The 24,219-nt window shown below is 33.9% G+C and overlaps 3 protein-coding genes across 13 annotated transcripts; 2 read left to right on the top strand and 1 right to left on the bottom strand.

Moving 5' to 3' along the window:
• Positions 1-1,711: 1,711 nt before the first annotated feature.
• Positions 1,712-9,472, top strand: LOC107008446 (U-box domain-containing protein 44-like). Of its 4 annotated transcripts, XM_027916627.1 has the most exons (7): positions 1,712-1,730; positions 1,976-2,068; positions 2,516-3,860; positions 5,063-5,366; positions 6,489-6,915; positions 7,072-7,117; positions 8,020-9,472. In XM_027916627.1, exons 3-7 carry the CDS (start codon positions 2,643-2,645, stop codon positions 9,004-9,006), a joined length of 2,982 nt encoding a protein of 993 aa, XP_027772428.1. In that variant the 5' UTR covers positions 1,712-1,730; positions 1,976-2,068; positions 2,516-2,642; the 3' UTR covers positions 9,007-9,472. The 4 variants fall into 4 exon arrangements, with proteins under 4 accessions (XP_027772428.1, XP_015062976.1, XP_015062972.1 ...); XM_015207490.2 differs by lacking the exons at positions 1,712-1,730; positions 1,976-2,068 and adding an exon at positions 1,763-1,975; XM_015207486.2 differs by lacking the exon at positions 1,712-1,730 and having other exon boundaries at positions 1,763-2,068.
• A 947-nt stretch (positions 9,473-10,419) lies between these two features.
• Positions 10,420-12,135, top strand: LOC107004016 (pentatricopeptide repeat-containing protein At5g08510). The gene is made up of 2 exons (XM_015202238.2): positions 10,420-11,346; positions 11,457-12,135. Exons 1-2 carry the CDS (start codon positions 10,420-10,422, stop codon positions 12,054-12,056), a joined length of 1,527 nt encoding a protein of 508 aa, XP_015057724.1. The 3' UTR covers positions 12,057-12,135.
• A 145-nt stretch (positions 12,136-12,280) lies between these two features.
• Positions 12,281-18,405, bottom strand: LOC107003975 (calcium-transporting ATPase, endoplasmic reticulum-type). 8 transcript variants are annotated; one of them, XM_015202222.2, is made up of 8 exons: positions 18,307-18,405; positions 15,596-17,126; positions 15,393-15,514; positions 14,514-14,792; positions 14,040-14,423; positions 13,644-13,753; positions 13,319-13,547; positions 12,281-13,154 (listed from the first exon to the last, which is right to left on the bottom strand). In XM_015202222.2, exons 2-8 carry the CDS (start codon positions 17,061-17,063, stop codon positions 12,600-12,602), a joined length of 3,147 nt encoding a protein of 1,048 aa, XP_015057708.1. In that variant the 5' UTR covers positions 17,064-17,126; positions 18,307-18,405; the 3' UTR covers positions 12,281-12,599. The 8 variants fall into 8 exon arrangements, with proteins under 8 accessions (XP_015057708.1, XP_015057703.1, XP_015057714.1 ...); XM_015202217.2 differs by lacking the exon at positions 18,307-18,405 and adding an exon at positions 18,135-18,278; XM_015202228.2 differs by lacking the exon at positions 18,307-18,405 and adding an exon at positions 18,018-18,119.
• Positions 18,406-24,219: the final 5,814 nt, after the last annotated feature.

Genomic DNA, 24,219 nt, shown 5'->3' with positions numbered 1-24,219 from the left:
CGTATGGTTATGTTTTTTTGGGCCTAGCTCTCTAAAGTGAATTTGAGTTTTTATTTAGATATTTTAATCTAATAATATTCATTTTTAGAGACCTCATTTAGAGTTTCATTATAACATTTTTAGCCGTCATTTTATCCTAAATTAAATTTCTAGCAAACATTTATTCACTATCAAGTTATTTATTTATTAGCAAAACAAGGGATCGTATTAATTTTGGTAAGGAAAATTTATTTTCAAAATCGTGCGCAAATTTTGTGCGAGTAGATGTTTCTGCAGAAAAGGTAAGGGTAGAAGACAACCGGTTGGGGGGGGGGGTTGTTTGAGTGGCGGGGTGGGAAACTTTCTTTTCTAGGTTTAAATTTTATTTTAGTCGATTTATAATTTTTACTTAAAATTAATTATATAAAAATTATTTTTGACACAAATAATAAATGTCGTCTAATTCGTCATTCACGAGTATAACACATATATTATATATTTATATTGATATTAAAAAGTTGTTAAAATGACATAACAAAATGTTACTAGGATGTCTAAAAATGAATATCCTCCCATTGAAGTCTCTAAGTGAAAATCATGACAATTTTAGAGATTCACTCATGAATTAAGTCTTTTTTGCTTTTACCCCCTCCAAAAGTCAACACCACCGGTCCACTGTCCAACCAAACATCTTTAGTGATTAGAATTAGTAAGCGCGATATAAATTTAATTTGACCATTTTTAATACAATTTTATTTTACTCTTCACTTTCTATATTAAAAGAGTAAAATAGAGAATTGAGTCTCTGAGTCACTTTTTAGAAAATTCTCTATGGTCCATTTACATAGAGATGAGTAGTTCATCCTCTCTATTTTACTTTTTTATTAATTTAATATTTTTCTATTATTTATAACTAACATATTATTTTTCATATAAGACTATTAATTAAATTTTTAATATTTATAATTCTTTTTAAATGTAATAGAACATTTTAAAAAATATATTATTTAATACATACTACTTTCATCTCGAATCAATAATATTTTCAAAAAAAAATACAATTTTCATCACTTTAAAAGATAGTTTGATATTATTATTAATTTTCACTATGAAGAATACACAAAATCAAAATGATAAAACAATAATTTAAAAATACAATACAAGACATAATAATTTATATATAAAGTAATAACACAATACATGACATAATAATTTTAAAAGTCGCAACAATATATTAGTAATCTGGTAGGTTGTTTCAAATTTAACAATATTCAAATAAAAAATAACGTATGAACTAGAGTTTTATTGTGCTTGTGGTTGAAATTACGCTCGTAGATTTCTTTTCTTTTTTTTTTATTTTCAATTATATGAAGTTGTTCGTTAAAATGTTAGAATAAAATATAATTTTATATTAAATAAGAATTTGAAAAGTAATAATTTTATATTACATGAAAATTATATAAATCGATTATTTTGAAAGAAAAAGAACGTATTTATATGACAAAATAAGAAAATGAAATATAAATAAAAATAATAATATAATATAATATTGAGGAGAACAAAATTACTACTAAGAGAGTAAAATAAAAAATTGAGTTGAAGTTAATTGTTTGAAAAATTAAAAAAACTCTAGACCTCTTAGTCATTTGAAGTTTGATTATAAAAATAAATATATTATGCGCGATACAAATTCAATTGAAATTTGAAACGAGTCCCTGGAAAAATATGGATCAAAAGGTAGAAAAAGATTGGTAAGTAGAATTTAATAATATCTATATGTAAAAGCCAGGAAAAAAAATGGAAGAACCCCACGCAGAAACTTGGGCCAAGTCCACCACTTGGAAAAGTTCAATGCAATTTCTCAATCTACTTTGTTAAATTTGTTGTCATTATTATTATACTTCCTGGAATTTTCGCCTGCATTTTCTTGCTAAATCCATTATATCATGTATCTCGAGTTTGGGTTTCGAGTTTTCCAATTTGTTTTTTTTTTCAGGTAACTCTCCAGCACAGTCAACAAAGCTTTTGATTATTTGAGTTGGGCTATAATTTTTTTACAATTCTTTGTAACATAACAACCATTAATCAGGTCAGCTATCTATATTTAGTATAATTTTGGTTGACTTAAACTAGTCTTTTTGCTCTACTTGATTTGTTCCCTTTTGCTTCAAATGAATGTATAAACATAATCTATTAATTCCCTTTCTTGATCATGAGCATTATTCATCTCATGTTCTTGAAAAAGCTGTAGAATTGAGAAAGTTTTTACCAAGATTTCAACTTTTGTGTTCTCAAGCTAAAAACCCAAACACAATTTGCTTGCCTTGCTTGAATTCACTAGCATATAAAGTTTGTAGCAATTATATTTTGTGTTTTACAACTTTTGAGTAGTGGGTGTTTTGTGAGCAGAATTTTAGTAGCTCAGTTGGTTGGCTTCCTACCTGAACTCAGTTCAATTCCCCTCCCGTTATCCTCAATTTTAATATATTTTTTGAAGTTGGTGTTCTGATTTGCATACTTGGAAATTATAATGAAGGTTTGTTGAGGTAAGATAAAGCAAAGTGAAGGCTTTTCCTACAGTGGAATTACTACTTGCTAGATTGAATCACATGGGATGAGATAGCCTCAACTCTGGTCCTTGAGAGTTTTTCGGGGCTGAAAACATGATGCCCGATGTAATTGGTGGTCCTTTTGCAGATGTCCTCTCTTCAACATTAGAGTGCATCCTTGAAATAGTACTTACTTCCAAGAATGTCTTTATAGAAAAAAAGAGTTTTGCAGAACTTTCAGATTATTTGAATCGTATTGTTCCTTTTCTTAAGGAGATCAATAGGAAGAACATTACTGATTCCACACCCTGGCAAAATGTTATACAAATTCTTAACCAACAGACGGTGGATGCAAGGCAACTTATCTTGGAATGCAGTAAGAAAAACAAGGTCTATCTCTTAATGAATTGTCGGCATATTGCAAAGCGCATAGAAAATATCACCAGGGAAATTAGCCGTGCATTAAGTTGCATTCCTTTAGCTTCTCTTGACATTTCTTCGGGTATAAAGGAAGATATTGTCCAAGTGATGGATAGTATGCGTACAGCGGAGTTTAAAACAGCCATAGCTGAAGAAGAGATTTTAAATAAGATAGACTCAGGTATACATCAGAGAAATGTTGATCGGTCCTATGCCAACAAGTTGTTAGTTTCAATTGCTGAGGCCATTGGAGTTTCAACTGAAAGCTCAGCTTTAAGGAGAGAATTTGAAGAATTCAAAGATGAAATAGATAATGCACGGCTAAGGAAAGACCAGGCTGAAGCCTTGCAGATGGACCAAATAATTGCTCTGCTAGAAAGGGCGGATGCTGCAACATCCCGTCAGGAAAAAGAAAAGAAGTACTTCATAAAGCGGAAATCATTGGGCAATCAACCTTTGGAACCTCTTCTGTCATTCTATTGCCCGATCACACGTGAGGTTATGACTGATCCTGTTGAGACTCCTTCAGGGCATACATTTGAAAGGTGTGCAATAGAGAAGTGGTTGGCAGAGGGAAATTTGTGTCCCATGACATCTACACCTTTGAACAATACAATGATGCGGCCGAATAAAACTCTGCGGCAGTCAATTGAGGAATGGAAAGACCGAAATACGATGATCACTATTGCTAACATGAAATTGAAACTATCGTCCACCGAGGAGGATGAAGTTCTCAATTGCCTGGAACGGGTTAAGGATATTTGTGAGCAGAGAGAAATACACCGAGAATGGGTTATTATGGAGGACTATATTCCTATTCTAATCAAGCTACTGGATTCAAAAAGTAGGGATATCAGAAATCTTGTTCTTGAGGTGCTCTGCGTACTAGCAAAGGATGGTGATGATGCTAAGGTACTTATTCTTTTTGAAAAATTATGTTTTTCAATGTGTCCTTTACTTTGAGGGCCTATAAGATCACACTGTTTCTGCTTTCTTTATGTAAGATTATTAATCTCTCAAAATGTGGGAAATGGAAGTTGAAAACAGTGTATGTATTGAATGTTGTCACTAGGTGCAAGGCTTAATTTAATCTTTGTGAAAATGGCTGACCAAACATATTGACTTTGTTCATATTCATCCGACAATGTCACCATGGTTGGGGCACAACAATTTGAGTATCATGACAAGCCCAAGAGGGAACTGACAGTGTATAGTAGCCGATGTGAGCACCATATGATCCACTTTGGTGCATTGTGGACCTCACACAATTTTCTAAATAAATAATTTAAATGTCATTAGGTATGAGTATGAGAACCACTATTGCCCAGTTCAGTCAGAAATGGCATTTCGTCTGACCATATGAAAAACTGCTGTGCAATGAGGATCTCTCACAGTTAATCGCTGATGTGAGACATATTTAGCCAAAATGCATTTGAAAATCTATACTAGGTATTTGCTTTAGAGAGAGAGAGAAAGAACCTTTTAGGGCTTATGGAAATTAGCTGTTGAAATTTTATGGTTCATTATGTGTAGTTTCCTATGATTTTTGTTAGGAATGTCATACATTCTTTCTAACAGTTTCATTTGATTCTAGGTCTGGCAATTTTATAGGCCTACACATTTAGTTGATGTGTATGCAGGAAAATATCACACTTACCATATTAGAAATCCTAACGAGTTTGATATGATAATGCAAACTTTGGTAGTTCAAACCTTTGAGCAATTAACACCCTTGAGGAGAGTATGTTTCTCCAGTAGTATGTATATGTATTTCCCCTGAACCGGACCCCCGCATTTCTGTATTTTTCCTATATATACTTATGGTTTCAGACGCGTGATGTTGAAATGTCATGCTTCTCGCCCAGACTGGAACTAGATCCAATACAACGTCAACTAAATGGGCATGAAGTCATTTACTTGCATATATGAATTATTTGGAATATGTTATAATCAGAATCAATTATTTGGAATATGGTATAATCAGAATCAATTATTTGAATATGGTATAATCAGAATCAATTATTTGTTATCACGCGCAGAGTATAATATCACATACCTGCAAACTTGATAGTTTTAATGAGTTGTTGAAGGCTCTCACATTAAGTGAATTGCAGGAAAGAATTGCTGAAGTTGATAATGCATTGGAATCTATTGTTCGCTCACTTGGACGTCGCATTGGTGAAAGGAAGTCAGCAGTAGCATTGTTACTGGAATTGTCAAAATGCAAGTCTGTTCAGGAGTCCATTGGGAAGGTTCAAGGTTGCATACTTCTGTTAGTTACTATGTCAAGCTGTGATGACAACAAAGCTGCCAAAGATGCAAGAGACGTTTTGGAGAACATTTCATTTTCTGATGACAATGTTATCCTGATGGCCCAGGCTAACTATTTCAAGTACTTGTTGCAACGCCTTTCTTCAGGTTAGTTTCTCAATCATATTGCCTTCTCTGACCTTTAAGAACCCCGACACTTTTCTGATGTGGGTTCTTAGTTTTTGGTTTGGATAACTTGATGAATATATAGAAACCTGAGAATGGTTAAGTTTGTCGGAGTTGCCGGATCTTTCTCAGTTCGCATGTCGTTAATTACCAAGATCTGGGATATTGATGAGAACAGTTTTTTCTTTTCTTTGTTTAAATTTGGAATCCTTACACATTGTGATATACTCAGGCAATTTAATGGAGGATGGCACCAGAAAAATATTCAGCATCAAACCAATAGCATTATTACTTATGTAATGTTGTGCGGCACGGTAGATCTTTGAGATTGTATAGTTTACAGTCGACAATGTTACAAATAGTTTCTTTAACACTGTTATCCAGTATTGACTTATTCTTCCATTTTTTATACATGTTTTTCTCTTTGCTTTGATTATCATACTATTTGTTGTTACTACTGTTCTTTTCTCCATTATTTCCATCATGGCTTCTTCATTAATGTATTTCCTTTTCATGCCTTTACTTGAGACGAGGGTCTATCATGAACAACCTCTCTATCACAAGATAGGGGTAAAGCCTTCGTACATACCACCTTTCCCAAACTGGGTATATTGTAATATTATAAATATTTCTTATGGCACAAACTTGAGTTCGTAATGCGTCCTAATGTACTTCTTGGCAATTTTATATTGTAAAGTTCTCCTGCTCTTAACAAATGTATATGTATAACTGATGTAAGCTGTCTCAGAATGATTCCTTTTTGGTTCGAATGGTTCCACTCTTGTTATTGAGCATGGATGAATTCTCTATTTCTTTGTAATGGTAGTAGAGTATCAGTTACAAGTTTGTCAACTGCATATCTGCTTTTCTTTTTTCAATATAATGTTGCCAAAGCCGCAAAGTGCCCAATACATTTAGCAAAATCTTACAGTTATGTCCACTCATAGGAGTGATGACAGAAGAATTCAATGTAGATATTTGGACACACAATTCAGTAGAGGAGCAAAATTTACATTCAACAGCTTCTTGTATTAGAGTCTGCTCTAATATTTGCTTATGGAGTACTAAATCATTACCATTAATTATCTTCTCCTTACCTAACAGGATCCAGTGATGTGAAGCTCCTAATGGCAAAAACCTTAGGAGAGATGGAATTGACAGATCATAATAAGTCATCTCTATTTGAGGAAGGAGTTCTAGATTCCCTTCTTTCCTCGTTATCACACGGTGAAGTTGAAGTGAAACAAGCAGGAGTGAAAGCTCTTCTAAACCTCTCTAGTTTACCAAGGAATGGACAGGATATGATCAGAAAAGGTGTTATGCGTCCACTGCTTGATATGTTGTACCGTCACACAGCTTCCCAAAGTCTGCGGGAACTGGTAGCAGCCACTATTACAAATCTTGCCTTCTCTGCAAGCAGTGAAGCGCTTTCACTGCTTGATGCTGATGAAGATGTTTATGAACTCTTTTCCCTAGTAAACTTGAATGGCCCAGCTGTGCAGCAAAGCATACTCCAGGCTTTCTGCGCCATGTGCAAGTCTCCATCTGGCGCTAATGTCAAGACCAAGCTAGCACAGGTATTCCCTTCTTAGAAAAGAAATAGTATTTCTGAGTAATAGCATGTATCATNAGTAAACTTGAATGGCCCAGCTGTGCAGCAAAGCATACTCCAGGCTTTCTGCGCCATGTGCAAATCTCCATCTGGCGCTAATGTCAAGACCAAGCTAGCACAGGTATTCCCTTCTTAGAAAAGAAATAGTATTTCTGAGTAATAGCATGTATCATTCATCAAGAAATCTACTTTTACCCAAATAAATTCACCCATTAAGTAAGCAGCAACAGATGTGGTGACTAAAACTTGCTTTTTAGATTTAACTGAGTTACTAGTGTACATCCTTCTTGAAACTTGCATATGAGATGCACCTGTTTTGAGACTTGTAATAAGCAATATCATGAGACAGCTACATAGAATTACTTTCTGTGGAAAGTGACACAAAACTCATGCTTAGCCATAACGACTGACAGACTGTTACAGTTTTATATGATTACGTTATGTTTCTTACTACTCATTTTACTGTTTGATGCTCCTGCTGTCAAGCTCGTCAATACTAAAGGATTTTTGGATATTTCTACAAAAATATTTCATGACTTCTATAAAAAAAGTACCCTTCAAAAGCTCTGAACCTGCAATATGTAAAATTGTTTTCTGTTCTTTTCTTTAGTTTTGTATATCAGAGAATATCGGCAACTCGTTTCTACTCTCGCAAAATTGAACTAGGATCTTGATGACTCCCTTCATTTGAATGGAATGGTGTGGTCTGAGATAGACCCATGCTTGCAAACATGGGGTTTACGTCATAATTCCAAAGCTGACCACTTCCTGAATTGAAAAACTTAATTGTTACTCTACTTTTTCATACTATAATATAGTTAACACAAACCCACTTATGCACCGCCCTGAATGTGTACACATTAGCGTGTAAGTTGTGCTCTGCCCTCGATACATTTTCTGCTATCTGTATGCTTCCCACTCAAAATGGTGGTAGCTTTGCTGTTGATGGTGGCTCCTTTAGTATTTTATATCTTGTTTTTTTAATTTATTTCCTACTCAATACTGAGAATGTTGCATCCACAGTGCTCAGCTGTCCAAGTGCTAATGCAGTTCTGTGAGCATAGCAATTCAAATGTACGGTCAGATGCAATCAAATTATTATGTTGCTTGATTGAAAATGGTAATGGAGGTGTGATCCAGGAGTACGTGGATCAAAACTTCATTGAAATATTACTTAAGATTATCAAGACTTCACAGGATGAAGAAGAGATTGCTTCTGCAATGGGGATTACCTCCAACCTTCCCAAATCTTCTCAAATCTCTGACTGGCTTTTTGCAGCGGAAGGACTTCCAGTCTTTTCCAAATTTCTTGATGAGGTAAAGCATAAGAGTTCCTGTAAGCTTCAACTGGTAGAAAATGCTGTCGGGACATTATGTCATTTCACAGTCTCAATAAACCAACAAACACAGAGGATAGCTGGCCTTGTTCCTAAGCTGATACGACTGCTAGACCAGGGAACAAGCTTGACAAAAAACCGAGCGGCAATTTGTCTTGCACAGCTTTCAGAGAATTCACAAACACTGAGTCGTACAATCCCAAAGCGTTCGGGGTTATGGTGTTTCTCACCTTCACAAGTAGAACTTTGCCCTATTCATCGAGGGATATGCACACTAGAAACTTCATTTTGTTTGGTAGAGGCTGGCGCCGTGGGACCTCTGGTGAGGGTTCTTGGGGATCCCGATCCTGGAGCCTGTGAAGCTTCTTTGGATGCCTTATTGACTTTAATTAAGGATGAAAAACTTCAAAGTGGTGCTAAAGTTCTTGCTGAAGAAAATGCCATACCATCAATGATAAAACTACTTAATAGTCCTTCCCCTAGACTGCAAGAAAAGGTTCTGAATTCATTAGAAAGACTTTTTAGGTTGGTGGAATACAAGCAGAGGTATGGATCGTCTGCTCAGATGCCTATAGTTGACTTGACACAACGAGGAACTAGCAACATCAAATCTGTAGCAGCAAAGGTACTTGCTCAGTTGAATGTGCTTCATGACCAGTCCTCTTATTTCTAAGGCAGAGCCATGATCCTTGAAGGCGCACACAGTGCAACTAGATGAAGAAATTGGTTAGAGTTAGGCTGCGACTAGAGCAAGATATGTCTGTCTTAGGCATAAAACCCCAGCTTTATGAGAAAGAACCTCAGTTAGGAAGGCAGGAGTTTGAGTGACTGAAGATTGCATGGTAGCCCTGGTTTAAGTGAATTGCAAAGCCCTTACATCTGATATCTTGTGGTGCTTTCTGACAATCGCGGTGAACATTCAGGAACCACTGGTAATATAATTTTTTTTTAATTTTTGAAATTCTTGCATTCTTAAGAATAGGGGTTGAGTAACAATCAAATACTTTGATTCTTTATCATTGATAAAACCTGATGTATGTGTCAGTGGGAAACAAGCAATTTGGGCTGACCTCCCATGATAGAGTGGTTACTCAAGTCCTTGTTGTAAAATATGTTAAGGAATTCATTAGTCATAGCCAATTGGTNAATTTTTGAAATTCTTGCATTCTTAAGAATAGGGGTTGAGTAACAATCAAATACTTTGATTCTCTATCATTGATAAAACCTGATGTATGTGTCAGTGGGAAACAAGCAATTTGGGCTGACCTCCCATGATAGAGTGGTTACTCAAGTCCTTGTTGTAAAATATGTTAAGGAATTCATTAGTCATAGCCAATTGGTTCAGCTGTAATATATTCTGAATTCTTTACTGATCAAAGTAATAGCTTATTGATTCTATTGTTTCTTCTGACACTTGGTTGTGATGAGCTTTGACGACGGGATCCTCGCTAAACTGGCAGTTTTTTTCTATTTTAGCATCTCCATATCATTTCTTTTGAATGTTGTTCATCAGCTAGCATTCCACTCATGTTTGAATTTCACTATATGTAGTTGTAGGTGATTTACTTTACTAAATTTGAACAATATTTCGATATACAAATTTTCGCTATATCAAATCCAGTATTTCAACTCCATGAACTTGCTCACATAGCCCAAAGATGGGGTTGCAGTAGTCTAACAACCACAGTAAAACTAGTCAGAATCTTCGCAATACATATTATGGAAATTAGCACATGGTAACTTAGAATTCATATAATCTATCCCAACTTACTATCTAATTAAGATATAGTTGTTATATCAAAGTCACTTGTCCACAACTTGTCGGTCATTGTTCCAACGAGAATAACTACACTTCAATCCCAAACAAGTTAAGATCTACTACAAAATTCCACCTATGTTTCCAGAATAATTAAATAAGTAAGCGTTTCCAATGTTCATTAAAAATTTATTTTGGTCTTTGGGAGGGTTGTTTGGAACCAACAAGTCTCAAATACCAACTTTTTAAGGTAGATCTTTTGTTTTTCCATTATTCATCAAGTTTCGAATTGTACACTTATAAGATAGATTTTTGCATCAAACACTTCGTATGAACCAACTGAAACAAATACACGCCAACACTCTCCGAAATGGCATCGATTTTACACAGTTCTTGATCTCTAAGATAATTGAAATCCCAAACATCCCGTACGCCCACAAAGTGTTCGACAATATTACTAAACCAACTGTCTTCCTCTACAACAAGCTTATTCAGGCCTATTCTTCCCATGGACTTCCCAGCCAGTGTTTTTCTCTCTACATCAAGATGCGCCGGCAAGGCTGCTCCCCTAACCCACACTCCTTCACATTTCTCTTTGCAGCGTGCTCCAATCGTTCCACCCCCATTCAAGGCCAAATGTTCCATGTCCATTTCATCAAATGGGGGTTTGAATTTGACATTTACACGTTAACTGCACTTGTTGACATGTATGCTAAAATGAGTTTGTTGCCTTCTGCGCGGAAGCTCTTCGATGAGATGGAAATGAAGGATGTCCCCACTTGGAATTCTTTGATTGCCGGGTATGCCAAGAATGGAAATGTGGAGGAAGCTTTCAAATTGTTTTCAGTTATGCCTTCAAGGAATGTGATTTCCTGGACTGCAATGATCTCAGGCTACTCGCAAAATGGGAAGTATGCAAATGCACTAGCTGTCTACAAGGAAATGGAGAAAGACAGAAAGGTAAAGCCTAATGAAGTTACAATTGCTAGTGTTCTTCCAGCTTGTGCAAATCTTGGGGCGCTGGAGGTTGGGGAGAATATTGAAGCTTATGCAAGAGCAAATGGATACTTTAAGAATATGTTTGTTTGCAATGCGGTGCTTGAAATGTATACAAAATGTGGTAGAATTGATAGGGCAATGCAACTCTTTCACGAGATTGGTAGGAGGAGGAACTTGTGTTCTTGGAATACCATGATTATGGGGTTAGCTGTCCATGGAAAAGGTGACGAAGCTCTTAAGCTTTTCAACCAAATGCTGGTAAGCCTTCGCAAATATTCTCTTTGTTCTTATTTGCCGTTGTTATGCCTATGAACATCCAATTACAGCAGCAAGAATGAATTTACATGATTGTCCTGCTATTGACACAGGGAGAAGGAAACGCACCTGATGATGTAACATTTGTAGGAGCAATCTTAGCATGCACACATGGAGGCATGGTAGCAAAGGGCTGGGAACTCCTCAAATTGATGGAGCAAAGGTTCTCCATAGCTCCAAAGTTGGAACACTATGGCTGTATGGTTGATCTCTTAGGCCGGGCTGGGAAATTGCAAGAAGCCTATGATCTTATACAGAGCATGCCAATGAGACCTGATTGTGTCATATGGGGAACTCTTCTTGGAGCCTGCAGTTTCCATGGCAATGTTGAATTGGCTGAGAAAGCAGCCGAATTCCTTTCTGTGTTGGAACCATGGAATCCTGGGAATTATGTTATTCTCTCAAACATCTACGCAAGAGCTGGCCGGTGGGATGGTGTTGCAAGGTTAAGGAAACTGATGAAGTCCTCTCAGATTACAAAAGCAGCAGGGTATAGCTTCATTGAGGAGGGAGGTGATATTCATAAGTTCATAGTAGAGGATAAATCCCATCCAAAATCAAATGAGATATATTCACTGCTTGATTTAGTCACAACTAGATTAAAGTTTGATGTAAGCACCATGGAAATTGATTTGGATTCTATTGCTGAATAGAATTTTAGCAACAACTCTGAATAGTTTTTGGACCTACATTTCTCTCCTTCCTATTCTTTCTAGAGTTATTTCTCCTTCACCAACTCGAATTACACAAGACTAATGCAATTAACTACCTCCTGGTTGTGATCACTAATAGCCAGTCCCCCACCCCTCAGAAAAGGAAAAAAGATAACAACATCAACAATAACACTCATTGAGGATATATAACTTCAAGCACCAAATTTAGAAAAAGGTGTGTTTTAAGTTCATCAAAATCTACGGTAATATAGCAGATTCAATAAATGAATAATACAAACTAGAACTTATAATACATGAAACCCCTCCTAGAAAGGATCAGGGAAAAAAACAACAGGTTTTGCTTCAGGAACCTTGGATTTTATGATAACAAGCAGCCTTCCAAGGGATGTGATCAAAAGCTATATAGCCTCCAAGTTCCTCAAAAACTATAACCCGAAATAGATTTTTCATTTCTGAACAATATACATTTAATCAAACCTCCTTTAATCAATAGTAAAATCGAGCATATCCTAGAAGAATACATTATGCAGCTTTTAGTTTAGTTCTTCTTCTTCTCCTTCCGACAAATTTGAGGACTTCATCAATAAGAATAACAGGTGCAGAAAGCAAGATGACTAGAAGCCATTCATATAGGCTTAGTGGGACAATACCAAATATATCTGCTAGGAAAGGAACATAGAGTATCACGCTATGTAAGGCAAACGAGAGTGACATTGCCACAAGAAGCCAAGGATTTCTCCAAGGTGGCATTTTGATCAAGCTGTTGTCTTCAGATAGGGCATTGAGAGAATTAAACATCTCAATTGCCACCAGGACAGAGAGTGACAGTGTCATGGCCTTCACTTTACCAACAGTAAAATACTCACAAGGGTCAGAAAAGGTAATCAGGCGATTACCAGCCTTGAATGGACTCACGGTAAAATTTGTCCATGTTGAGCATTCACCCCAGTTGCGAAGCTGTGATAGTTCAACAAGCGTGTGGCCATCACTCACAATATTAATACCAAGGAAAGAAGCCTGGGTGTACCACACTATAAATATACCGACAGTTGCAATGCCCACGTAAGAACCAATGACCTGAAAATTATCTCAGGAATCAGAATGTAAGACCCTCGGCTCAAAAGGGCAGTATCCGATGCAGGATTGTAAGAAAAGAGACAGCAAAGAAGCAAGATACAAAACAACTGCAGCAACATATAGTAATACACATTGAAGAATAAGAAATAGCTATCCAAACTGACCATATAGCGGAAGAAAACCCAGGAGTTTATGAGAGCATCAGTGCTCTTCCTAGGTGGTTTCTGCATTATGTCAACATCAGCAGGGTTAAATCCGAGTGCTGTAGCAGGTGGGCCATCTGTTACCAAATTTACCCAGAGCAACTGCACAGGTATCAAACATTCTGGTATGCCCAAAACAGCAGTCAAGAAAATGGAGATGACTTCACCAACGTTAGATGATATCATATATCTGCATCAGCAGGAATACAAATGAAATTAAGTGAAAGAAGTGCATGACAAATTCTAGGAATAATCACATATTCAATACCAGAAATATAACACTAACCTGATGAAGGCCTTCATGTTATTGTAGATCGAACGTCCCTCTGCAACAGCAGAGACTATAGTACTGAAATTGTCATCCGCCAGAACCATATCAGAAGCTTCTTTTGCAACCTAAACATATAAATCTTTGATCAGCTAATTAATTAATTTTGATCAATAAGTTAAACATATTCAGGAAAAAATCGCATGCAATGTGCACACTCATGGGTACTTCTAGAGATTTAGATAATAAACTTAGTGCCACAGCTGTCGACCATTCCCTCAGAAGACCTCACTACTCTCCTATTTCAAGAGTGTATTTTTAGGTAGTACATGGTTAAATAATTGGAGTGAGAGCACTTATATAACAATTCAGAAAATGTGTTGTAATGACCAAACAGGAAAAGTTTATCTTTACCTCAGTTCCTGTAATACCCATGGCTATTCCAATGTCAGCAAGTTTTAGTGCAGGTGCATCATTGACACCATCTCCAGTCATTGCAACTATTTCACCCATCTCCTTCAGCATCCTTACAATTTCTTGTTTGTGCCTGGGTTCAGCACGAGAAAAGACCTTGCCTCCATCTTGTGACAATATCTCAATTTGTTGCTGAGAGGATAATGCCATGAATTCTTTGCCAGTAAAACTAATTCCCCTAAGATTCTCACCATTAGAAAACAACTGAATTTCCCTGCAAACGGCCTCGGCTGTGGATTTATTGTCTCCAGTTATAACCATAATTTTGATCCCAGCTCTTCTGCAGTCATTTACTGCCCTGTGAACTTCCTCACGAGGGGGGTCCTGCATTTCAGTCATTTAGTCAAACGGTAAGGAAAAATGAATGTTTTCTAGATAGTCATTCATTATTCTTGGAAACTTAAACCTACTTACCCTTAGACCAACAACTCCCACAAAAACTAGATCACTTTCTATGGAGGAGTAGCAGGATGGATCAAGCAGCTTCTTGTGGGCAGGATGAGTCGCAGCATAGTATCCAGAAAGCTCACCTAAGTCATCTTTATATGCCAAGCCCAAGCACCGCAGACCCTTTGAGCTCATCTCCAATTGCTTCAACAACAATAGTTGTCTACAAGACTCGTCAAGCGGAACAGTTGATCCATCGGCAAGTTGAACATATGTACTACGTTCTAGCAAACTCTCAAAAGCACCCTAGACAAAACAAGTTGTAATCAGACGTCAACAGATTACCAAGCTCAACTTCTGAACAAGTGGTAAGTTCAACATCATCAGAGAAAACGTAAGCATTTCCTAGAGCTAAATGACTTTGTTGTGGAACTAACTACACAGAAGCATTTTTTGCAGAAAAGATAATACTACAAACTGTTGATGTCTATTTTTCATGTTTGGAGACTGAAGACCGTTGACGAACTGTTGATGCCCATATTTCCACTTTTGGGAACAGGAGAATGTTAAAAAGCAGTTAAACTGCCACAGCATCTTGGAAAGGGACCACATTGAACCTACTCTTATAGATGAAGATAATACAGACTCAGTTGCTAGCCAATTGAAATTTCCTAGGTGTACACAGCTTACAGAACGCCAACAAAATTACTCGAATAAGACTCAAAATAACAATTTTTCCAGAAAACTGAGTATATCAAGGCCGACAGACAAAGAAAAAAAATATTTCAGAGACCAATTATCTCTAGTGTTTAATGTAGTTCAGAAACTGGTTATACAAATAGAAATATGCAATTACACTTGACTCCATCACTATTAATTGATGTACCATAAAGGACATGAAACAACCTTGACAAGAAGTCGATTGCTCCCATTTGGCTCCCGCACAATAACACCCATGGATTTCCGAACACGATCAAATTCCAATGTTGCAACCCTTTTTGATCTTTTCATCCACCAATCACAGCATCCTATATTTAAAAAAATCTCAATACATTGGTTTTTGAAAATAGTAGCACATAGATAGATGAGTGAAGTAAAGCTATGCTCACCTAATTTAACTGTGTTGCGATCAATCAAATAGCTCGATACAATCTGAGCGTCGCGGATCTTGCTCCTTGCTTTGCTATCTGGTACTCCCATCTTTTCCACCAAAACTTTAAGAGCTGCCTCAGTAGGCAGTCCAGTTGCTTTGAACAGACGACCATCACAGAAGACCCCAGCATCATTGCAGATTGCACATATTTCAGCCATGAGTAGCAAGTTAGCATCCAATTTGCAACAATTCCAGTTCATTATTCCCCCATCCTTAGGATCATAAGTTGTCCCTTCAACGCCAAAAACTCGACAGGCTGTAGTTTTCCCTCCCAATGTGAAGAATTCTGACACAGACATCTGATTGGTAGTCAAGGTTCCTGTTTTATCTGAACATATCACAGTTGTGCATCCTAAGGTTTCCACGCTTTGTAGTTTCCTCACTATCGCGTTCTTTTGTGCCATTTTCCTAGTACCAAGAGCTAAGCAAGTAGTGATTACAGAAGGGAGACCTTCAGGAATTGCAGCCACCGCAAGAGCAACAGCTATCTTGAAATAATATGCGCATTTCTCAAATGAGAAACGGAAATCAGAAGGCCAATCATCCACAACCTCCCAGGAAAGAAAATATTTGTAGTTGATTGCCCACACAACTAAGCAAACAACGCCAATGGCAAATGTAAGCCTATTACCAAATTCATCAAGCTTCTTCTTCAAAGGGGTGTCACTTTCTTCCATTGACGCATCATGGATTTGTCTTTGAATCTTACCAATTTCTGTGCACATCCCCGTGTTCACAACAATGCAGATGCAGCTACCATTCACAACTGTTGTCCCAGCAAAAACCATGTTCTCTTTGGCCTGCAATTCACAATCATCCGTAGCAAGGAAATCGGTGCTTTTAGTAACTGGCATTGACTCCCCTGTCAAAGAACTTTGTTCAACCCTTAGGGTTGAGGACTTTAAAGTGGCAACTCTCATATCAGCTGGCACTTTGTCACCAACTCGCAGTTCCACAATATCCCCAGGAACAAGCTCCTTTGCTGGAAAATCTGGTACTAAATATCCATCTCTGAGTACCTTTGCAGACTCACCTTGCATCTCTTTTAATGCTTCCAGTGCTTTCTCAGCATTGCTTTCTTGCCAAACTCCGACGATTGCATTGAGTACTAAGATCCAGAGGATTACTAAGGGTTCTACATAGGCCTCGAACCCTGACTCTCCAGTCTCATCCTGATTCACATAAGCTAGAACAAATGAGATGAAAGCTGCACCAAGGAGGATTTTGACAAGCGTATCATCAAACTGCTCCAAAACAAGCCTCCACAACGGCTTCCCCTTTTCTTTCTCAAGTTCATTCAAACCATATCTTTCTCGCCTCTTGTCTGCTTCATTAGTGCTTAGACCCTTCTCTAATTTTACTTGGTACTCTTTCAGACACTGATCAACAGACCAGGACCAGGCAGGGAATGGTTTTTCTTCCATCGCAAATCAAATCCTCAGTCTTAACTTAAATTCCACAGAAATTATCCTCAATAATCTCATTCCCTGAAAAGAGATACAAGAATTAACAGTTTGAGCTTAGAAGTACTAATATACTCCCTCCATCCCAATTTATGTGGCACAATTGGAATTTCGAGAGTCAAACAAGCTTTTCTTTAACCGGAATTTCTTTATATGCCAATTAAATATTTTAAATTGTTAATTATTGTGATTTATTTTAGTACTTGTGAGTAGCTTTCAGATATACAAATTTCATTTTCAGAAAACTTAAAACTTCTATATTTGAATTCACACTGAAATTGTCATTAAAAAAAAATCACACTGAAATCTTATAAGTTTGAATCTCAAAATTCCAATTGCTCCATTTAAAATTGGACAGAGGGAGTAGTATTTTTAGTGTGCAAAACTAAAAGCATAAAATTTAAGCAAAATAATAGAGAAGAAAGCTAAATTAACATCACTGAAGCTAGAAACGGTATCATTAGACTTTGTCCTAACCAAATAACACACAGAGCAAACATGAAGACCAAATAACAGAAAATTCACATAATAATAGGTAAAAAAAAAAAACAAGTCCCAACTAGAAACACTACCATAACAACAACATACCCCGGTCCGGAGAAGGAGGGTATGAGGTACACAGACATTACCCTAACTTTGTGGGGTGTCTCCAACTACAACTCTACTGAGTTTTAATTGACAGCTTTTATGACAGACCTAACAAATTGTGAACCACGAGTAAATTAAAAGCAAAACAGGGACGCCATCCAAGCAGCATTAAAGTATCAAGGAACAAAATCAACAACCCCACAAACTTGTATACAGCAATATGGAAACTAAAACCATGCAAAGCAAACAACTTTATACATATACAACAAGAATAACGGTCACATAAAGAAGAATCAAAACAGATCATGTCATTAATACAGTACCCACATGAAAAAAAAAGAAAAGATTGCAACTTTAGTAATTGCAAGGAAGGCAACAACCATAAATCCCAAAATCAAGAAGTGACAAAAAGGAATACAATGAGTTGAGGAAATGTTGTAGTACCTCTTACAAAGGGACAAAAGCAGTGGCTTTGAGAGAAAGTAACTGACAGATCGGACATAATATGATGAGAAAGAAAATTCTTGGAAACTTACGGCTCAAAAATTTCTTTGCTTGAAAAAGCATTCAATAAAGTAATAATTTTTAGTGAAAAACAAGAAAGAACAACACTTACTTGAAATTAGAAATGGAATAACTGTTTTTACTCTTCAGAAAGAGACGGAAAAACTTCTACAAAAATAAGTTTTGAAACAGTTGGGATTATAAGATCGAAGTGGATAATGAATTTACCATAATGTCCTTAAAATTGGAGTTTGACTTTTATGGGGTAGTAGCCGGAGACAAGTAGACAGCCGTACGCGTAAACTGTATATACTATATTGTATAAAATTATAAATCATTAAATTATTTTTTATATATACTCAATTTTATTTATTTAAATATCATAGGAAGTCATTAGGAGGAATAAAAAGATTAGCAATGTTGAATGACGTTTGGTTACAAGAGAATTGTTTAGTGACTAATTGAGATATATAGCAAAGTTCAATATATATATATATATATATTGACTTTTATGTATATTTGAGTAAAGTTGAATGTGTTATCAAAATCAATCTTATAATGTTATTTCAGTAAAATATAGTTGAGTAATAATTAACTTACGAATGAGTTGGAGAGGGAGTAAGTAAAGGAGGGAACATTAGATTTGAACTCTACACTACATTATCTCGTTGATTTAGGAGAAAATTGTGCATTATAGTAACTATTAATTCAAAATAAATGTTAAAATGACAGTTTCATTTAATTCTAATTTGCGGCATATCTCGTTCGCCATTCTTCCTGAATCTCGTTTGTCACTCTCCATCGTCTCTCTCACTTTATACAAATACAAATATATAAATTGTATTTATGTTTGTATAAAGCGAGAGAGATTGTATATACAAATAATATGCAAATCTCTCTCTCTCACACTTTATATCAAACACAAATTATATAAAAAATGTATAACTTTTGAAAACGCAAGAGAGATTTGACATACAAATAGAAATGTTTTTAACTCGATTGAGTTGCATACGAATTCAAATTTTATGCAGATATATAAATACAATCATTGATGCATATGCATAGTAGTTACATATAAGTAATTATCTAGCTGATATACATATACAATATTCACCTCTCTCCACCATCTGCCCTCTCGCGCTCGCCTCTCTCCTCTCTTCTAATTTCGCTCATCACTCTAGCCTAACACAACGAACATATACATATATAAAACACAATTGTCAAACACATATACGCTCGATTTTTACAAACGACTGTGATTTATACAAATAATTATGAATTATACAAATCGTATGTCTACGATTTTACACAATCAGAAGCTCCATAGCAAACCGAGTGCAAATAGCAAAACTATAGTTATGAAATATTAATATTATTTTTATGTTTATTATTCCTAAAATTTACTCTTAACTTAATGTGGATTTCCAATTATTCCATTAATTCAAATTATCTATAATGATTTCTACAAATACTTATTTTAAATTTACAATTTTTTTTAAAAAATGATTATTCTTATTTTACTCTTATTAATAATTGCTATTGAAGATTGCATATAGTTTGATTATGCGGTGTAACTTTTTAAAAATTGAATAATATTTTTTTAAAATGATAATGTAAAAAGAAAAACGCAGTGAATAAATTTATTTGAAATGGAGGAAGTAATACAGAGTCACCCCCAACTCAAATAAGTCTTTCGATTTCTTTTTCATTTAGTGACACTTTTGTCTTTAATTTGGTTTATTTGACTTTTCCATTATCTCTAATTTGCAAAATAAGTTTAAAATATAGTGTCACTTCATATTTAAATTGGGTTTTTTGACTTTTCAGATATCTGTAGTGTGTAAAATTTGTATACAAACATTGAGAGTTCATACTTCTTATACTTTTTCTCCAAGAAATATAGCAAGCTTATAAATAAATCGATGGATTGACCATAAGTGGTATAAGTCTTGCCTAGCATAGTAAGAAAATAATTTTTGACATATTTCTCAAATTATGAAGAAAATTGAAATACGTTATAAAGAATAACTCATTCATTTTTTTAATTATATTTTGTCCCAAACTCTTAGCAAGTAGTTGATTGGATAAAAGTGTTTCTGATCGAGCAGTCAAATATTTGCTAGTCTTAAATTATAGAGTGGTAGTTAAACCGTCCTAATTATATGAAATTGAGTGTACATATTCAAAAGATGCATGCTGTGAAAATATCGAATATTGAAATAAATTTGTAAATATACTAGATAAGACTAGAATATATTATCTTAAACTAAAACAAATAATAGAAAGAAAATAAAACAAAGTCTTTTATATAGATTTTCGTCATTCAATTGCAAAGCATGTTTTCATATTGACGACTAGTTTTGGCTTCTATTCTTTTTTTTTTTCTCCTAATGATTAAGATAATAACATTATAATAAAAATATTTTTTAACAATAATAAATATACATTAATAATAAAGAGTGTTAAATTTTTATTAATTTTAATTAATTATCATTATATCTACTGTCGGATAAACTTTAAAAATATTAAAAAAAATACTAATTACGGTTAAAGTATATATTTAGTAATAATTTATCTATTATTATTAATCAATTACCGTTAAAATTATGGTGGGACAGCTTCTAAAAGTTGTTTGGTTAGGAAAAAGGCAAAGACCATGAATAAGAAAACCATTCAACAAGATTACTTTTTGACTCTCTTCATTGTTTAGTAAAGAAAAACGCACGCCACTTAATTTTTATTTTATTAGATAAAGGTATAAGAATCTATTTTATTTTAGCTAAATACCATAAAAGTAATTAAACAATCCTTGTAACCAAAAAACATTCAATTTTATGTAACTATCATGAGAAGTCTTTTAACAATTTTTATAACTAAACAATCACTCCCTTTTACTTAGGTAACATGAATTTTATTTAAAAAAATAAAAATAAAATTGAAGTAGATGAAATGCGAGACGATTACGAAGTGGAGAAAGACTTTTTTTTAAAATAAAAGCAAGGTGTACTTTGTGAAAATCTTAAGCAAGTTGAATAAATATAAATAGTGGTAATTTAATTATTTATAGTATAATAAAATAAAAGTTGAATGACCATTTCTGTTTAGTTGCTGTTGGGATTTATCTTAATTTTCTATCACTAAAATTAGAATTGTCCATACTTATATTTCTCTTGAAAAATAAGTTTTTGGACGTTTGTAAATGAAAGATTATTTATTCGTGTAGACAACATAATAATATTTACAATATGATTCTTTAAGGATTTAAAAGTTTTCTTTAGTGGTAGATTATTATTTATATAGTTTTTTATTTTCTTTTTTAGTATAGTTTTTTCATATATAGATTAACTGGTTAAATCATATTAAAATGTTATGTTTTGGGGATATATTTTTCTTTGTTATCTAATTTATCGTCATTTAAACTTTGTTGTTATTTCAATCTCCAATAATTTATTTCTTTATCCATCAATTTTGGAAAAAAAAATAAAAAAGTTGTCAAAAGATGAGACTGGGACTATAGTACTAGAAGTCTACTGACCTGGTACTTTTGCTCAAATTTTTCCAAGTTGAGCCATTTCTTGGAAACTTCGTGATGGGAAACCGCATCATGGCATATTCTAGTGCTAATATTATAGATATTATTATTAATATATAATAATAACACCTGCCTTAGTTTAATTAATAGATTTTATTCTTGGATCTTGAATAAGTAGGATTTCTTTATTTTATAATCAATTTACCAAACAATATTCTCCAACGATAAGCATATTTGTAAAATAATGTTGAAGTAGCTCATCTGGATGAATAAATAAATTGAGACATGTTCTGTTTGTTGTAACACCTTCCATCATTTTTCTTTTAAAAAATTATGTTGTCTTGTATTTGTCAGCGTACTCATGACTACTTCAAAGTAATTGCTTTCCCTTCAAAAATGACGTTTGTAAATATTTTAGTTTTATGAATTTTTGTAAACGTGTATGGTATATTAATTATCATTATAAAAAAAAAAAAATTTAACGACTATATATATATATGAATAAAATTGATAAAGAATAATAATTTTTTTATCGATATTGATTAATTGTTATTTTATCTAATATGATAATTGACTTTAAAAGTATATATTTAATGGTAGTAATTAATTATTACTGTTAGCTTAATTGCCATTAAAAATATTTTTACTGTAGTAATTTTAAAATTGAGATACTGCAATTTTGCGTTAATTGTGATTTTTAAAGGGACAACAACAACACATTCGGAGAATTCAGTAATTGAGATTTAAAAAAAATAAAGTGTACGCAAATCTAACTCATAATAGAGAAATTGTTTTCGAAGGATCCCCAATTTCATTCAAATGCCAAGAACGCTTTGCTGTTTTCTTTTCAACAACAAAGTGTTCAAGCTCACCTTGCTTTAAAAAAGGACCAGAAAAAGGATGAAATTATTTTTCTAACCAATATTTCTTTTGGTGTTCATTGAAGGTGATCACAACTTTCACAAGGGTCAAGTCAAAATGTTAAATCAACTAAAATATATTTGCAAATGTACTCATAACGCTTGATGCTTATGATTAAAATAAAAAAATCAAAAGAGTTTAATAGTGGAGTTATTATTTTTACAATAGTTTCATACAATATATTATCTTCACTCAATTTTATTTGTTCAATTTAGAATTTCCATACATTTTCTAAGAGATAATAATTAATAGAGATACAATAGTATAGTACACATTGATGTTCAGTGTTATGTTTTAGAATTTGATTTTAAAAATAAATAATTAATATTAATAACGGTAAAATATGAATAAAAAAAAATACCTTTGATATGCTAAAAATGAATGTATTTTTATTATAAGTGACAAGCTAAGATGAATGAAAGTGTTAATTTATTCAACCACTTTTATGCTAATCCTAATTATGATAACATATACGATGAGGTTTCTTAAAAAGCATGTTCAATGGAAAAAATGAACGATTTATAGTTATAAATTAAAGTTTCGAAGTACACTTTGCAAGTGAAGTTTTCTATTGGTTTTCGAAGTTCATAGGAGAAAGACTTATTCTCGTGGATGATTCTAGAGAAATACAGATATTTTCTTTGTAAAATTATAGAATCTATTATATAAAAGAGTCATGATTGGGATGACCAATGGCAATATTGTAATTTTCAATATTATTTATGGGCAAATTTATAACTTTATAATTATATAATCAGTAATCAAAATAATTTTTTAGAAGAATCCAATAATATCCTTGAAATACATAGGATTGTAGGTATTCTAGAGTAAAGACTTATTTATAGATATATAGGTACTTATATAACAGTACAATATTATTTATATATTAGCTCTAAATTAGTAACATAAATAGAGGGACAACAATATAAAAGCATCAACCAAAAATCAACAAACTTTTACACAATACTATCTCTCCGAGCAATTCTCTTGTGTTCTTTTTTCCGTTCTCTTAGCGATATCTAAAATTATCGTCTGATTTAGCTTAGTAAAATCGTAAGCAAATAGTGCAAAAACGTGAGTAAATTTTACTTTTCTATTTATGGAAAGATTCAAAACCTTTATCATTTTGAGTACTAATATTTGAAGGGAAGAAACCTTTTAATTACAAAACTAGCTAATAACAATGAGAATAATGCGAATTTTCATTAAAATACTTAAAATAAATAAATATATCAAAATAATCAACGTATAATACGTTTACTATAAAAAATAAATGATTTATCTATAACTCCAATAAAGAAGAGTCAATTGACTCTTATTCAACAAAAATGATACAAACTCCGCCTCTGATATAATAACTCTATTGAGGGAGTAAGAGAATTACTTTAATACAAAAATTACTCACAATCAGGCATTCATTACATATCGTATGATCATTTAACTGTAATTAGTTATATATGTAAGTATGATAAAAGATATATTTTTTTGTAGCCATAACAAACTGAGTGGTTTTATTTTTTAATCAGTAATTATTATAAGAGTAGTGATGAAATAGTTGGGAACCCTTTAGTG

Source organism: Solanum pennellii, chromosome 1 (genome assembly GCF_001406875.1).
Source record: "Solanum pennellii chromosome 1, SPENNV200".
In the NCBI taxonomy this organism is placed as follows: Eukaryota; Viridiplantae; Streptophyta; class Magnoliopsida; order Solanales; family Solanaceae; genus Solanum; species Solanum pennellii.
This window is presented reverse-complemented; position numbering and strand designations above follow the sequence as displayed.